The 12,809-nt window shown below is 47.0% G+C and overlaps 2 protein-coding genes across 3 annotated transcripts in view; both read left to right on the forward strand.

Moving 5' to 3' along the window:
* LOC126035307 (uncharacterized) overlaps nt 1-12,809 on the forward strand; it is a 126,720-nt gene that overhangs the window by 90,120 nt on the left and 23,791 nt on the right. The gene's annotated exons all lie outside the window — the stretch shown is intronic.
* LOC126035288 (uncharacterized) lies at nt 393-10,695 on the forward strand. Its single transcript, XM_049793716.1, has 2 exons — nt 393-422; nt 3,507-10,695. Exon 2 carries the CDS (start codon nt 4,640-4,642, stop codon nt 6,209-6,211), a length of 1,572 nt encoding a protein of 523 aa, XP_049649673.1. The 5' UTR covers nt 393-422; nt 3,507-4,639; the 3' UTR covers nt 6,212-10,695.

Consider the following 12,809-nt stretch of genomic DNA (forward strand, 5'->3'; position numbering starts at 1 on the left):
GGAGTGACAGAAGGATCCCAAGAACTGTCTGTGTTGGAGGCCGAGTGAGATGAGCCTAACTGGGAATGAGTGGCAAAAGCATCCTATTGTGACTTGTCCATGTATCCTTAGCATAGACTACCTCAGGAAAGGGTACTTCAAAGACCCAAAAGGGTACAGGTGCACTTTTGGTATAGCTGCTTTGAGTACGGAGAAAATGAAACAGCTGCCTAGCTTGCCTGGTTGTCCTGGGTTCAGCTGGGATAGAGTTAATTTTTACAGGAACCTGGGAGGTGGGGGCATAGCCGGGGCAGCTGACCTGAACTAGCCAAGGAGCTATTCCATACCATGTGACATCATGCTCAGTATATAAATGGGGAGCGGGCCGGGGGTGTGGTCTCTGTTTTCGGTGGGGGAAGTGGCGGAGCGTCGGGTCCCGGGTGGTGAGCAGTTGCCCTGTGCATCACTCTTTTTGTATACTTTTTTTTTCATTAGTGCCGTTGTTGTTGTAATTTCTTTGTGTTTGTCCCAGTAAGCTGCCTTTATCTCAACCCTCGAGGTTCCGGTTTCTTTTCCTTTTCTCTCCTCCGTCTCCTCCCCATCCCACCGGAGGGGGGCGGAGGAGTGAGCGAGCGGCTGCGTGGTCCTTTGTTACCGGCTGGGCTGAAACCACGACAGTCCTTTTTGGCGCCCAACGTGGGGCAGAAAGGGTTGAGATAACGATAGATCTGGCCAGAGCGTGTTGAAACAAATTTGTCAAACGCATTTCTTGGATAAATAGATGTTAGTCACAATGTTGTTTCATTTGTTTACATGGTGGCGTTTTGTAAGCTCTGATATGCTCTATGTATTGCCTGTAGTTGCGTATCTCATCTCTGGGAGAGTGATTGGGATTATCATTTTGCTGTACTGGGCAATGTCGACTTCTGAAATGACTACATCACTGGTCATGAGGTTAAGGTGGTATCTGTATGAGGCAGTGATATCATTTCCATACTTTGGGCGCCTTCTGTCGGATTTTATTGGTAATTACACCCAATCCATGGGGAAATTAGGGGGGGGTACCTCCCCCCGTCCGTTCACCTCCCTCTTCTCCTTCCGACTAATTACAACAGCTTTTGAGAATTTTGAATATCCTTGGGATGCGCAAGCCAGTGTGCTGTTACTGCTATGCCTCCTGAATATGTTTCAGGTCTTCTTTAGGGCTACAAAAAGGCTCTTTAAGAGTACCACTCAGAGATCTCCCCCAAAGCTGGATACTCATGGGTGGCACGGCATGTGGGAGCATATGGGCAAGTATCTAGAGAACTTCTCACCGCCAGTGACTTGGAAGTTCACTCCCGAACAACTACAGAACCCTTATGAAGTGACAGAATATTTGAAAGAAAAATGCTGTGGCTATTCCAAAGACATACAACTCGCTGCACTGTGCTGGGCCCTGGCCAGTATCTACCAAACACTGCTTGATATTATGCAGCACCCTCGGGGGGAAAAGGGGGAAAAGATGGAAAACAGGACAACATGTACCGTGGCTACCCAAACCCTGACAACAGACACCGTGGCTGCCCCTACCACGACAACAGGTACCATGACTACCCCTACCCCGGTGACAGACACTGCAGCTGAACCAGAGAACCAGCCTGTGCCAGTATCAGTCGCCCCTGTACAGAAAAAGAAACACACAAAGAAATCAGTTCGCTTAGTGAGAGATGAAGGTGAACCAGGGTCATCGCGAGAACAGGAGGTAGAGGCAGAACCTGAAATAATTACCCGATCTCTATCCATGAGTGAGTTGCGTGACATGCGAAAAGATTTTAGCCGCCACCCAGGTGAGCACGTTGTTACCTGGCTGCTCCGATGCTGGGATAGCGGGGCTAGTAGTGTGGAATTAGAGGGTAAAGAAGCCAAGCAGTTGGGATCTCTGTCTAGGGAAGGGGGCATCGACAAGGCGATTGGGAGAAAAACACAAGTCCTCAGCCTCTGGAGGTGACTTCTGTTAGGTGTAAAGGAAAGATAGCCCTTTAGGGATGAAGTTACATGTCACCAAGGGAAGTGGACCACCATGGAGAGAGGTATCCAGTACCTGAGAGAATTGGCCGTGCTGGAGGTGATTTATAATGATCCAGAAAATGCGCAGTCACCCACAGATCCAGATGAGGTCCAATGCACACAACCCATGTGGCGGAAGTTTCTACGAAGTGCACCACCAACCTATGCCAACTCGTTGGCAGTAATGTCCTGGAGAGAAGGCTATGGACAAATGGTGGATGAACTGGCTGTCCAACTCCGGCAATACGAAGGGAGTCTCTCTTCCTCCCTACGGGCCTGTGTCTCAGCTGTAGAGGAGTTGTCCCAAGAGTTCCAGCAATTCAAAGTGGATCTGTCCTCCTCCTCACCTGTACAGGCCCGCAACGCAGTTATTGGGAGTAAGCGTTCCTCTACCCAAGAGAGAGAAGAAAGAAAGTACACACGACAGGCTAACCTGTGGTTTTACCTGCGTGATCATGGAGAGGACATGAGGAAGTGGGATGGAAAACCTACCTCAGTCTTGGATGCACGGGTACAGGAGTTGCAAGAAAAAGCAACCAGAAAAGAGAATTCTTCTTGGAAAACTGCTGCTCCAGTTTCCCGTGAGCAGTCCCCCAGACGCAGTAGATGGGCTGATCTCATTTCTGATCTCCTTGAAGGGACTTCTGATTCACGTGTGCAGAAAGTGAGTAATGGATATTCTAACCAGGATTAGAGGGGCCCTGCCTCCAGCCAGGTGGAGGAGAGGGACAACCGAGTCTACTGGACAGTGTGGATTCGATGGCCTGGCACATTAGACCCACAGGAATATAAGGCTCTAGTGGACACTGGTGCACAATGTACCCTAATGCCATCAAGTTATAAAGGGGCAGAACCCATCTGTATCTCTGGTGTGACAGGGGGATCCCAAGAGCTAACCGTATTGGAAGCTGAAATGAGTCTAACCAGGAATGAGTGGCATAAACACCCCATTGCGACTGGCCCAGAGGCCCCGTGCATCCTTGGTATAGATTATCTCAGGAGGGGGTATTTCAAGGACCCAAAAGGGTACCGTTGGGCCTTTGGTATAGCTGCATTGGAGACGGAGGAGTTTGAACAGCTGTCTACCCTGCCGGGTCTCTCCCAAGACCCTTAGGTTGTGGGGTTGCTGAAGGTTGAAGACAAACAGGTGCCAATTGCTACCACGACGGTGCACCGGCGGCAATATCGCACCAACCGAGACTCCCTGATCCCCATCCATAAGCTGAATTGCCAATTGGAGAGCCAAGGAGTGATCAGCAAGACTCACTCACCCTTTAATAGTCCCATATGGCCCGTGCGGAAATCTGATGGGGAATGGTGACTAACAGTAGATTATCGTGGGCTGAATGAAGTCACGCCACCGCTGAGCGCTGCTGTGCCAGATATGTTAGAGCTTCAATATGAACTGGAATCAAAGGCAGCTAAGTGGTATGCCACAATTAACATTGCTAATGCATTTTTCTCCATTCCTTTGGCAGCGGAGTGCAGGCCTCAGTTTGCTTTCACTTGGAGGGGCGTCCAGTACACCTGGAATCGACTGCCCCAGGGGTGGAAACACAGCCCCACCATTTGTCATGGACTGATCCAGGCTGCACTAGAAAAAGGTGAAGCTCCAGAGCACCTGCAATATGTTGATGACATCATCGTATGGGGCAACACGGCAGAAGAAGTTTTTGAGAATGGGAAGAAAATAATCCAAATCCTTTTGAAGGCTGGTTTTGCCATAAAAGAAAGTAAGGTCAAGGGACCTGCGCAGGAGGTCCAGTTCTTAGGAGTAAAATGGCAAGATGGATATCGTCAGATCCCTGTGGACGTGATCAACAAAATAACAGCTATGTCCTCACCGACTAATAAAAAGGAAACACAGGCTTTCTTAGGTGTTGTGGGTTTTTGGAGAATGCATATTCCAAATTACAGTCAAATTGTAAGCCCTCTCTACCAAGTTACTCGGAAGAAGAACGATTTTAAATGGGGGCCTGAGCAACGACAAGCCTTTGAACAGATTAAGCAGGAGATTGTTCACGCAGTAGCTCTTGGGCCAGTCCAGACAGGACAAGATATTAAAAATATGCTCTACACTGCTGTCGCGGTAGAGACGGACACGACAAGTAATAGATCACACAAAATGGCTACTTTATTGTTCTAACACACCTTTTTATCCCCTTCTTCAGAGTATGTGTTAGTATATTATTGGCTTAGTTAGTAACTAACAATTCATGATTGGTGAGTTTGTCAGGACGGTTCTTCTTATCACTATCTTGTTTTCGTACTGGTCTTCTCGGATATTTCCAGACTTCTCAAGGATATACTACAAGCTGCTCAAGGTCGCGCTGTTCTCGAACTGTCAGGAATTCCGTAGACTTGTTGCATCCCCTGACACACTGCAGCTGGGGAGAATGGCCCTACCTGGAGCCTTTGGCAGAAAGCACCTGGGGAAACCCGAGGCCGACCTCTGGGGTTTTGGAGTCAAGGATATCGAGGATCCGAGGCTTGCTATACTGTAACTGAAAAAGAGATCTTGGCAGCATATGAAGGGGTTTGAGGTGCCTCAGAAGTGGTTGGTACTGAAACACAGCTCTTCTTAGCACCCCGACTGCCAGTGCTGGGCTGGATGTTCAAAGGGAAAGTTTCCTCTACGCATCACGCGACTGACGCCACGTGGAGTAAGTGGATTGCACTGATCACACAGCGGGTTCGCATAGGAAACCCCAGTTGCCCAGGAATGTTAGAAGTGATCACGGACTGGCCAGAAGGCAAACATTTTGGAATGTCGCCAGAGGAGGAGGTGACACGGGCTGAAGAGGCCCCACTGTATAATAAACTGCCAGAAAATGAGAGGCAATATGCCCTGTTCACTGATGGGTCCTGTTGCATTGTGGGAAAATATCGGAGGTGGAAGGCTGCTGTATGGAGTCCTACACGACTAGTCGCAGAAACTGCTGAAGGAGAAGGCGAATCGAGTCAGTTTGCAGAGGTGAAAGCCATCCAGCTAGCGTTAGACATTGCTGAAAGAGAAAAGTGGCCAGTGCTCTATCTCTATACTGACTCATGGATGGTGGCAAATGCCCTATGGGGGTGGCTACAGCAATGGAAGAAGGGAAATTGGCAGCGCAGAGGTAAACCTATTTGGGCTGCTGCACTGTGGCAAGATATCTCTGTTTGGATAGAGAAGCTAGTGGTAAAAGTACGTCATGTAGATGCTCATGTACCCAAGAGTCGAGCCACTGAAGTACATCAAAACAACCAGCAGGCGGATCAAGCTGCCAAGATTGAAGTGTCTCAGGTGGACCTGGACTGGCAACGTAGGGGTGAGCTATTTATGGCTCAGTGGGCCCACGATACCTCAGGCCATCAGGGAAGAGATGCAACATATAGATGGGCTCGAGATCGAGGGGTGGACTTGGCCATGGACACTATCGCACAGGTCATCCATGAATGTGAAACATGTGCTGCAATTAAGCAAGCCAAGCGGCAAAAACCCCTGTCGCATGGAGGGCGATGGCTGAAATATAAACAGTGGGAGGCCTGGCAGATTGACTATATCACACTCCCACGAACACGCCAAGGCAAGTGCCATGTGCTTACAATGGTGGAAGCAACCACTGGATGGCTGGAAACATACCCTGTGTCCCATGCCACTGCCCAGAACACTATCCTGGGCCTCGAAGAGAAAATTTTATGGCAACACGGCACCCCAGAAAGAATCGAGTTGGACAACGGGACTCACTTCCGAAACAACCTCGTAGACACCTGGGCCAAAGAACATGGCATTGAGTGGGTGTATCACATCCCTTATCACGCACCGGCCTCCGGAAAAATGGAACGATACAATGGACTGCTGAAAACTACATTGAGAGCGATGGGGGGTGGAACTTTCAAGCATTGGGATACACATTTAACAAAAGCCACCTGGTTAGTTAATACTAGAGGATCCGCCAATCGGGCTGGCCCCGCCCAACCAAGAGTTCCACATACTGTAGAAGGGGATAAAGTCCCTGTAGTGCTCATGAGGAGTATGTTAGGAAAGACAGTCTGGGTTACTCCTGCCTCAAGCAGAGGCAAACCCATTCAAGGTGTTGTTTTTGCTCAAGGACCTGGGTACACCTGGTGGGTGATGCAGAAGGATGGGGAAGTTCGATGTGTACCTCAGAGAGATTTGATTTTGGGAGAGAATAGCCAGTGAATTGGGCTGTATGATATTTAACTGCTAAATAACCTGCCAATGCATGTCATTGTATCTATAGTGTCTATATGCCATATCAAGGGTATTATTGTGAGAATTATCCAAATGACTACAGGATGGACTTTTGAAACTGAGCCAAGTACAACAGCGATAGAACTTGAACTGGCACCCACCAATTTCCTCAAGATCAACATCTTCGACCTGCAGACCAAGGGCATGAGTTGCACCAAATGTACTAGCCACAAGTTCCAGAGGCAGCGTACAACAACCCAACATCTCACACCATCTCTCTCTTATCCTGAAGAACTGTTACAACAGATAGAGCCCCAAAATAGATGGACACATTAGAGGGATAGCCCATAGGCTAAAGGAACACCGTGTGTGTGTGTGTGTGCGAGGTCGGGGGGGGGAGTCCATATACTTATATATAAGACAAGGAAAGTAGTAGTGGTTGATTAGAAAAATGTAAGATCTGGGCATGATGTAGACGGTATAGAATAAGGGGTGGATAATGTCCTGGGTTCAGCTGGGATAGAGTTAATTTTTACAGGAACCTGGGAGGTGGGGGCATAGCCGGGGCAGCTGACCTGAACTAGCCAAGGAGCTATTCCATACCATGTGACATCATGCTCAGTATATAAATGGAGAGTGGGCCGGGGGTGTGGTCTCTGTTTTCGGTGGGGGAAGTGGCGGAGCGTCGGGTCCCGCGTGGTGAGCAGTTGCACTGTGCATCACTCTTTTTGTATACTTTTTTTTTCATTAGTGCCGTTGTTGTTGTAATTTCTTTGTGTTTGTCCCAGTAAACTGCCTTTATCTCAACCCTCGAGGTTCCAGTTTCTTTTCCTTTTCTCTCCTCCGTCTCCTCCCCATCCCACCGGAGGGGGGCGGAGGAGTGAGCGAGCGGCTGCGTGGTCCTTTGTTACCGGCTGGGCTGAAACCAGGATACTGGTCTCTCACTTTTATCCTTTCAATTCTCTTCCCCCACATCCTGCTGTGGGCAGGGTGAGTGAGTGGCTGTGTGGTGCTTAGTTGCCAACTGGGGTTAAACCATGACATTTTGCTGCTGATTGGCTCAGCTTTGGCCAGTGTCAGGTCCATCTTGGAGCCAGCCAGAACTGTCTCTGTTGGACATGGAGGAAGCTTCTGGCATCTTCTCACAGAAGCCACCCCTGTAGCCCCCCTGCTACCAAAACCTTGCCATGTAAATCCAATACAGTGTCCCTGGTTCCACTGCCTGTTGTATTGGGTCTGGCTGAGATGGAGTTAATACTCCCCATAGCAGCCCTCATAGCACTGTGCTCTGCATCAGTAGCTAGAAAGGTGTTGATAGCACACCAGTGTTTTGGCTACTGCTGAGCAGTGCTGGCACAGCATCAAGGCTGTCTCTCCAACATTTTTGCCCTCCCCTCAATGGCAGGCTGGGGCTGGGCAAGATCTTGGGAGGGGACATAACCAGGACAGCTGACCTAAACTAACCAAACAGATATTCCATACCATATGACGTCAGCTCAGATATAAAAGCTAAGTGAAGGGAGACGGAAGGGGGGCATTTTGTCTTCCGGAGCAACCACTACGCGTACTGAAGCCCTGCTTCCCGAGAAGTGGCTAGACATTGCCTGCTGATGGGAAGTAGAGAATAACATAATTTGTTTTTTCCTTGCTTTCACGCGCGACCTTTGCTATCACTTTATTTAACTGTCCTTATCTTGACCCACGAGCCTTTTGTTAGATTTTCTCTCCCCCGTCCAGCTGAGGAGGGGGAGTGATAGAGCGGCTTTGGTGGGTCCTGGCATCCAACCAGGGTCAACCCACCACACCTGTGCATTTCCTTCTTAAACTTTAGTTTGATCAGGAGGTCCTTACTGAGCCATGCTGGTCTTCTGACTTCCTTGCCTGATTTTTTTACATGTGGGAATCAAGAGTTCTTGTGCTCTAAGAAAAATGTCCTTAAAGAGCTGCCAGCTCTGTTCAGCTTGTTTGTCCTTGAGGGCAGTTTCACAGGGGGTCCCATCCACTAATTCCTTAAACAACTGAAAGTTTGCTCTCCTAAAATTTAGGGTCTTGACTCTACTCTTCACATGGCCCATATCCCTCAAGATTGTGAATTCCACCATGAATGCCAGGGCTGCCACCAGTCTTGACATCTCTAGTTCATCTCTGTTGGTAAACAACAGGTCTAGTAATGCTTGTCCTCTGGTTGTGCTATCACCTAGATTAAGAAATTATTGTCAACACACTCCAAGAGTCTCCTGGACTGCTTACAGCTTGCTGTGCTGCTTTTCCAGCAGATGTCAGGCGTATTGAAGTCCCCCAGCAGGATCAGAGCCTGTGAGCATGATGCTTCCCATAGCTGAAATAAGAATCCTTCGTCTACAGGTTCCTATTGATCGAGTGGCCTGTAGTAAACACCAACCATGAGGTTTCCTTTGTTGGCTTGGCCCCTAATTTTTACCCTTAAACTGTAATCAGTCATGCCCTTTTCAATTATGCCCTTTTAGTTCTCTGAGTTTAAGAAAGAATAATAAAATATAATTTTAAAAAAATTACAATTTTTTTTCACAAAATTTATAAAATAAAATAAAAAAATCTGCTGGCATACTTTCTCACATAGAGGTATTTTCCTCTAAAATTGTTGTATTAACAGCCTGTAATATTATGGAGTATAGAAAAACTAACACCTATTTGTCACGACCCGTGCTGGACAGACCAGGGAGTCTTCCCTTGGGCTAAATTAAGGTGAAACAGCACCAAACAATCAGTTAAATATTTTATTCATGACAGAAGCAACCTGAACTTGGGAGGCATAACAGTAGGTGGCAGGGTTTCTCACAACAGGAATTGGCATGAGACTACCTCCGTAAACCGTGTAACCCATGGTAACCATATACATCAATGCAGGGAATAAAGAGATCCTTCCCGTTGAGTCACGGGGTTCAGAGCAGACCCCCTTGCTTTCTAGACTCCTTCTCAGAGAACAGCCTAGGGGCAGCTGGATCCAATTCTAGTCCCAGATTTGGTCAACGGTTTTATGTTTTAGAGGGATGAGGTGTAGGGATTACAGAAAAGGAAAAAGGAAGAGACAACAAGACGGAGAGAGAAAAAGGAACAGAGAAAGATTTCACCGGTCTTGGGTCCAGCGTTGGTTCAGTCAGCCGAGGGGTCCAGTCCCCGTGGGCTTGTGCACCCGGGGCTTCAGTTTGTGTCCTTTTATCATCCTTGCCCCTCCTTCAGGGGGGCACTCAAATTTATTAGGCTAATTAGGTGTCATGAGTGGTTTATGAGCCTTTGGGACTTGGGGGTCGTTTAGGGAGTAACTTCCCCTTAACTTCCCCTTCCCTGCAGACATGATCTTTTGTCATACATGGTGAGTTGCCCTGCTCAGCACATCAGAACATGGAGCCTGTCCTGTTGCTGATGGGTGCTCATCGGCTTCTTTTCACCTGTGGTTTCTTGCTATGCAGTGTTCGTTGTTATGCAGAGTTCCTTGTCAGTGAAGCAGAACTTGCCTCACCACAATGTTTGAGACATTAACTCTTTCAGTCTCTCACGATATTGGAAATAAACATGTTTTTCACTCTTAAGCATTTTAGTCTTTTTTCCTAAGGAATTAAACTGTTTGCAATCACTCTTTGTGTGTGTGTGTGTGTGTCAGAGTCCAATACTCTCTGACCAGGTTCTTTTAGCTATTCCATATGTGGAGGATGTAATGTTTAATATCAGATTTACTTATTTGAAGATAGTTGATGTTACATGGCATTTCTGATTTAGCAGAATGATACAAAATATACTGCATGACACAATACAAATGTAAGTTACACTTAGTAAGATACAGCAATTGCAATACATAGTTCAATCACAATACCAATGTAGTTCCCATTACTGGTCTCTATAATATGCTCACTGTCATGATGAGACGGGGAGCCAAAGGAACCTTAGTAGATATAGTAGATATATGGATGTAGATAGGAACTGTTTAATAATTATCTAGCTTATAGTGAAGTTAAAGAAATTTCAGTAGAGGTAGACATGGCCCAAGGGGATGAGAAGTGATGCTTAACATTTGCATTGTTGAGGCTGGCTGGGGCAGGAGATAGTCCCTGATAAGAAGCAGCAGTCGACCCCATGAACCAGTCAAGACCGGCCTTGTGATTTGGATAAATGCCAAGGAGCGACTGAGTCTGCACAGGGACAGAAGGTTAAGAGTTCACCGCGAAGAAGACATACAGCCTTCATCTTCACGACCACCAGACGACCACCATAAGGAGGCACTGCACAAGCGCAGTTGAGAGGAGACTATGGAAATGGCTTCCTGGAGCTAATTTTAATATGAAGCGGGGATAGGTAATGCCTATGTATAAGCGTATTGTGAAACTCTATGTATATGTAACACTTGACTGTATAAATTTAAAGTGAACTGCCAAATCAGGCGCCCACGACTTTGGTGGGACTAACCCTCGTGCTGCCCAGCGCTTAATAAACATACCTACTTTACAATCTCGCTGATTGTGGAGTCTGTTTTCCACACGTCAGTTTGGCAAGCCAGCCAGGAGACTCTCTGCTCAGCTGCGGGACCGACTGCGGAACGGACACCCCTAGGTGCGCCCCAAGCACTTTCCTCGGAGGAGCCTCCGCTGCCAGCCGCTCACCGTGGGAGCAGACAACAACCTCCTGAAGCCGCGGACCAAACGGTATGTTTCACAAAGGGAGCCTGTAAAAGTACGGGCCGGGGAAGCTGGTAAATCGCACAGAGACGTCTGGCGTACAGCGTAGTCCCCATATGGGAGGAGGGTACCCTGTATGGTAACAAGGGGGGATTTGCTGACCGATAGAACGGCTGCCAGCGATCTTGGGGGTAGATCGAGCAAATCCGGGGTGACTGCTGCATCCCAGTATTGGGAGCAAGGACAGACCTGTCGATGATTGGTATATAAGAGGCAGGAGAAGGGTAAGTGCACCCACTCGCAATTGCGCTTGGTACATTTTTGCAGCTGCTGAAAGGTTGTCAACTGGAGCGATGATTGTATGATGTGAATGTTTGGAAATTTAATGTTAAAGATTTTGTGTGAGAATGTGAAAATGTTATGTTGAGATTTATATGTGTATATATGCTTGTTAATGTGTAAATGTCTAAAACTGTGGATTGAATGTTTGAGTAAAAGAGATGCAGCTCAGCTGCGGAGTGTGTGTGGAGTTCTGATCCGCAGTTTCGTAACTCCACAAGGGGTACAGCCGGAGACGAACTAAGTGTGAATCCCTGATGATTTGGAACTTGAATTTATATGTTAGCGTTGTAATTGTAAGTTTGAGTTTGATTATCTTAATCATTTTGTGGTGTTGGTATAAGAAAGTCCCTGTATGGTGCATAGCATAAATGTGGGTATTTGAATGGTGTCTTTTACATCCAGGAAATGAGTGTATGCCCTGATATGTCCTGGAATCTGTGTGGTGTAAACAGAGATTGCAAATAGATTGTGGATGGGATATTGAATACCCTGAGTGTGGGGTTTGGACTCCCTGGGATAAGAGGGGACAGGCTACGTATAGAGCTGAGATTGTTTGTGGTTGGAAAGGTAGTCAAAATAGTGAAATTAGTGTGTGGAAAGGAAAATTTAATCCCGGAAATTCGGGACATGTGGGAGGAAAACTGGGAGAATTCTATAAAGAGGTGTAAGAAACAATTTGCATGGAATGTTATTAAAAGGAGAAGTTATAAAATGGGAAACAATCAAGGGGGAATATTGAGGAAGAGTCCTCTGGGTTGTGTTATTACCCACTGGAAAGATATTGTTGGGACCGGAGGTACGGAAAATAAAAAGAACCTTATGAAGTATTGCAATCAATGGTGGCCGTTATATAAGTTAGAAGGTGATGCTAAGTGGCCACTTAATGGGTCAACAGATTATTATACTCTATTACAACTAAAGCTGTTTTTAAGGAGAGAAGGAAAATGGGATGAGGTTTCATATGCAGACATGTTTCTCACCCTCTGAAACCATCCGGAGTGGCAAAGGGACTGTGGAATAGTATCCCCACAGGACCCCATGGTGCTCACAGTTGAGCGAGAAAACAAGGAGCTTAGAGGTAAACTGAGGTGGTGTTGTTCGGCATGTAGTATTGGACAAAGATGTACAAAGACAAATAAAATCCATCAGGCACCAGAACAAGATCTAACTGATTTGTTTAAGCCTCCCCCTCGACCACAGGATCAGGATGAGGACTCCAACCCCCCTGGACAGCCCTGTATCTTCCCATACTAGGAAGAAAACTACCTCAACAGCTTTACAAGCACCTCTCCGAGAGGCGGTGAGGCCGGATGGTGGGACGATGTTAATCAAAGTACCCTTTTCTACTGCTGACCTAGGGGAATGGAAAAAGGTTGCAAAAGATTATAGGAGTGATCCAATAAGTGTAACTAAGCATTTCCAATTTATTTTAAAACAGCATAACCCTGATTAGAAGGATATACAGTTATTATTGCAATATATGACTGAGACAGAGAAACAGCTGATTTTAAAAACAGCAGGGAACCTTGCTGAAGATCATTATAAGATCACAGGAGGGGACGTTAAGGAATATTTCCCTCTCCAAGACCCAAAGT

Source organism: Accipiter gentilis, chromosome W (assembly GCF_929443795.1).
Source record: "Accipiter gentilis chromosome W, bAccGen1.1, whole genome shotgun sequence".
In the NCBI taxonomy this organism is placed as follows: domain Eukaryota; kingdom Metazoa; phylum Chordata; class Aves; order Accipitriformes; family Accipitridae; genus Astur; species Astur gentilis.